The 4,693-nt window shown below is 41.7% G+C and overlaps 1 protein-coding gene across 1 annotated transcript in view; it reads left to right on the plus strand.

The window, feature by feature from the left end:
* Nucleotides 1-4,693, plus strand: part of NAA25 (N-alpha-acetyltransferase 25, NatB auxiliary subunit) — a 63,869-nt gene that overhangs the window by 42,646 nt on the left and 16,530 nt on the right. Inside the window, exons 15-16 of the mRNA XM_017847216.1 lie at nt 3,342-3,585; nt 3,990-4,113. Coding sequence (XP_017702705.1) covers nt 3,342-3,585; nt 3,990-4,113 — 368 coding nt within the window. The remainder of the gene's footprint in view (nt 1-3,341; nt 3,586-3,989; nt 4,114-4,693) is intronic.

Here is a 4,693-nt window from a genome sequence, read left to right on the forward strand (position 1 = left end):
AAAAAAAAAAAAAAAAAAGGTGAATCTAAAGTTAAAAAAAACAAACTCCACTTTACACAAATATAAAATAATGTGTTTGTTGTAGTGATCAGAAAATATAGGTAAGCCAAATGAAGAAAGTGTAGCTCACCCCTATGCTGGGACTGCCGGATAATCTAAAAGTTAGATCTACTTCACAGCATATATGAGAATTCCAGACGGATTAAAGACTGTGCTAAATTTTAGATTCCTTAGAAATTGTAGAAGAAAATATAGAAAATATTTTTAAATAGGCGAGGAAAGCCTTTCTTAGCATTATACCAAATCTGGAAACATAAAGAATTTAATTTCTGTAAATAGAAAGAATAAATTTGTTAAGTTCTAAAAGTTTGTAGTAAATTTCTTCATATAAATATCCTTCATATATAGAGAGAACTCTTAATAGTCAATAAGAAAACAAGAAATTGGGCAAAGGGCTTAACAAGAAGTTCAAAGAAACACATCTTACAGCAATAAAGATTTTGTTTCTAGCAAAAAAAGATGAATACTTGTGGTCAGCAAGGCTGTGTGGAAAATACTTATTATGCATTTACACAGGGATAAATTTTATACAATCTTCCTATAGGGAATTGTAGTGATCTGTACCAAGATTTAAAATGCCACACACCATTTAATTTGGCAGATCTGCTTGTAGGAAAATAGAACCTACGGAAATAAATGCAGAAACATGCTAAGATGTATATATGAGGTAGTTCTGAAAATTCTGTGATTTGTGGGTTGCCAAGGCCACATTCAGTGATTTAGAATTTTTGAGTCCCAGAAGGACTCACAGGGCTGAGCATATAGTTGCACTCAACGGCTAAGGCTTATTATAGTGAAAGGACACATGACAGAATCTGGAAGGGAAAAAGGAACAGGCAGAGTCTGGAGAACTCAGACTTCCAGTGTTTTCTCCCTCCTCCGAGGGGAAACACTGAGTGTGCTCCTTTCTCTAGCAGGGAAAAATGCAGTAACACAGGTGGAATGTTCCTGCCCAGGGAAACCCAGTAGAGAGTTGGTGCTTAAGGTTTCGTTGTTATGTAGGTACACTCTGTCTATCCTGAGTGGAAAGAAAGCAGGTATTCACCATAAACAACATGGTTTATATAAACAGTCTAGGCACAGCGAGCCACTCTTATTTTAGGGAACAGTTGGAGTGCAGAGTTCCCAGACATCAGCCAAGGGCCAACCTTGCAAGTAGGCCCTTCTAATGATAATAGCTGCAGGCCTGCTATGTTAACTGTTTTCTGCACACACTGTCATAAAAAGATGAAGTTTGCAAAATAGTGTAAATATTCTAACCAGTTTGTTTAAAATTAAGTTGTATACATACTATTTTTAGTTACTTTTTTTTTTAGATGGAGCCTGTTGCGTACTGTAACCAATTTGTTTAAAATTATTAAGTTGTGTAAGTATTATTTTAGTTGCTTTTATTTTGAGACCTAGTCTCTCTCTATTGCCCAGGCTAGAATGCAGTGGCGTGATCTCGGCTCACTGCAACCCCCACCTCCTGGGTTCAAGTGATTCTCCTGCCTCAGCCTCCCAGGTAGCTGGGATTACCGGTCCCCACTACCACGCCTGGCTAATTTTTGTATTTTTAGTAGAGACGGGGTTTTGCCGTGTTGACCAGGCTGTTCTCAAACTCCTGACCTCAGGCAATCCCCCGATCTGGGCCTCCCAAAGTGCTGGAATTACAGGTGTGAGCTATCTCACGCAGCCACTATTTTTTTTTTTTGGGACAGAATCTCACTCTGTCATCCAGACTGGAGTGAGGTGGCGTGATATAGGCTCACTGCAGCCTCCACCTCCCGGGCTTAAGCAATTCTCCTGCCTTAGCTTCAGCTGGGACTACAGGCGTGTGCCACCCCAGCCGCCTAATTTTTTTTGTATTTTTAGTAGAGATGGGGTTTTACCGTGTTAGCCAGGATGGTCTCGATCTCCTGACCTCATGATCTGCCTGCCTCAGCCTCCCAAAGTGCTGGGATTACAGGTATTAGCCACTGCACCCAGCCATAGCCCCTATTTTTAGTTAGATTTTTATACATCCACATTACAAAAGTCTAAAAAGATCTATACCAAACTTGATAATACTGTGGGTATTGGTTATCAGGGCAGCTTTTCTACCTTTTACATTTTTCTGTCATTTGAATTTTTTATATCATGTATTATTATTTTTATTAGAGACAGGATCTTACCCAGGCTGGAGTACAGTGGCGTGACTATATCTCACTGCAGCCTTGAACTCCTGGGCTCAAGCAATCCTCCAATCTCAGCCTCCCTAGTATCTGGGACTATAGGTGTGTGCCACCACGTCCAGCTAATTTTTTGTATTTTTTTTGTAGAGACTGGGTCTTGCTATGTTTACCAGGCTGTTCTCCAACTCCTGTCCTCAAGCGATCCCTTACCTTAGCTTCCCAAAGTGCTGAGATTACAGGTGTGAGCCACCACACCTGTCCTCATGTATTATTTTTATAATCAGCGAACAAAGGGTCATTTATAGGGAAAATGACCTCTTTTTTTTTTGAGACGGAGTCTCTCTCTGTCGCCCAGGCTGGAATGCAGTGGTGCAATCTCGGCTTACTGCAAGCTCCTCCTCCCTGGTTGACGTCATTCTCCTGTCTCAGCCTCCCGAGTAGCTCGGACTATAGGTGCCCGCCACCATGCCCAGCTAATGTTTTTGTATTTTTAGTAGAGACGGCGTTTCACCTTATTAGCCAGGATGGTCTCGATCTCCTGACCTTGTGATGCGCCCACCTCGGCCTCCCAAAGTGCTGGGATAACAGGCGTGAGCCACTGCTCCCGGCTGAAAATGACCTGTTGAATAGGTTATCATTCCCATTTTATTGATAATGAAATGGTGTTTGAGAACATTTTGGCTTGTCTTAGGTCATTCAGCTAGTAAATGAAAGCTGGAACCATTCAAAGGCATCTTAACTGGTGAAAGTTAACTTTTAAAAGATTTGAGGCCAGGCGCGGTGGCTCACGCCTGTAATCCCAGCACTTTGGGAGGCCGAAGTGGGCAGATCACGAGGTCAGGAGATCAAGACCATCTAACACGGTGAAACTTCCAAGCTGTTGGAAGTCTCTACTAAAAATACAAAAAAAAATTAGCCGGGCCTGGTGGCGGGCGCCTGTAGTCCCAGCTACTCGGGAGGCTGAGGCAGGAGAATGGCGTGAACCCAGGAGGCAAAGCTTACAGTGAGCTGAGATGGTGCCACTGCACTCCAGCCTGGGTGACAGAGCAAGACTCCGTCTCAAAAAAAAAAAGATTTGAAAGCAATGAATTGAATAAGTTAGATAATTTGGGGATGTTTCTGTTTAAGGGACGTTTCTGAAGAACATAAGAAACTTTCCTTAGAGGAGGAGACCTTGTGGTTAAGAATCCGATCCTTAACATTGAGGCTGATCAGTGGACTTCCAAGTCTCAACCACCCTGTGGAGCCAAAGAACTCGGAGAAGACTGCCGAGAATGGGGTATCCTCCCGGATTGATATTCTTCGTTTGCTCCTTCAACAGCTGGAGGCAGCCCTGGAGACAGGAAAGCGATTTATTGAGAAGGATATTCAGGTACCATCAATATGTATTTACCATCAAAGTTGCAATAATTACATTTATGACTGTTTTATAAACAGGAGTTTGGGGTGAGTGAGTAGTAAGGAATTGTTTTGTCCCAGTTTATGGCTTCTGTAGGAGAAAGGAATATTTTAGACTCAGAGGAAATTGCAGAGGCTTCCTCAATATCCAGACTAGTGAGGGAGAAAGCAAAATAACTTTTTGTGATGGTAAGTTTTTAATAGCTAGCAACAAATTAATATAGGTGTTCTGTTTTTACTGTAATGATTCAGTTTATTAGTTTGCTGATTAGTGGCTTTTAGCTGAGACAGGTTTTTATTCACTAGTTACCTGATTTTCTTATTTTGTATGCATTTAGATGGATCTAGAAGAGCATTATTTTTCTCCCTTTTTTCCAGTATCCTTTCCTTGGTCCTGTACCTACCAGAATGGGTGGATTCTTTAATTCTGGCTGTTCTCAGTGCCAGATAAGCTCCTTTTATCTTGTCAGTGATATTTATGAGCTGGATACCAGTGGTTTAGGTAAGTGCACTGTGTGTTTACAGGGTCTTTGTCATAGAAAATGTAGTACACGTAATAAAATGTCTATAACCTCACATTTGGAAAATTTTAGAGTATATGGCAGCTGGAAGCTGTTCTGGAAATGTCTGGTTTAGTATACGAGAGGGTACAGTCATAGGTTACAAAGTAATGTTTTAGATGCTTAAGTCCATTCCATATTTAAAATCACTTGTTAGGTCCAGAAGTTGAAGAAATTCTTCATTTATTGAAAGGCTGTTGGATTTTAAAAATGAAGCAGTAGGCTGGGCGCAGTGGCTCACGCCTGTAATCCCAGCACTTTGGGTGGCTGAGGTGGGCTGATCACCTGAGTTCAGGAGTTTGAGACCAGCCTGGCCAGCATGGCAAAACCCCCTGTCTATTAAAAATACAAAAATTAGCCAGGCATGGTGGCGGGTGCCTGTAGTCTCAGCTACTCCGGTGGCTGAGGCAGGAGAATCGCTTGAACCTGGGAGGCAAAGGTTTCAGTGAGCCAAGGTAGCACCACTGTGCTCCAGCCTGGACGATAGAGTGAGACTTTGTCTCAAAAAAAAAAAAAAAAAAG

Source organism: Rhinopithecus bieti, unplaced genomic scaffold (assembly GCF_001698545.2).
Source record: "Rhinopithecus bieti isolate Rb0 unplaced genomic scaffold, ASM169854v2 scaffold_947, whole genome shotgun sequence".
In the NCBI taxonomy this organism is placed as follows: Eukaryota; Metazoa; Chordata; class Mammalia; order Primates; family Cercopithecidae; genus Rhinopithecus; species Rhinopithecus bieti.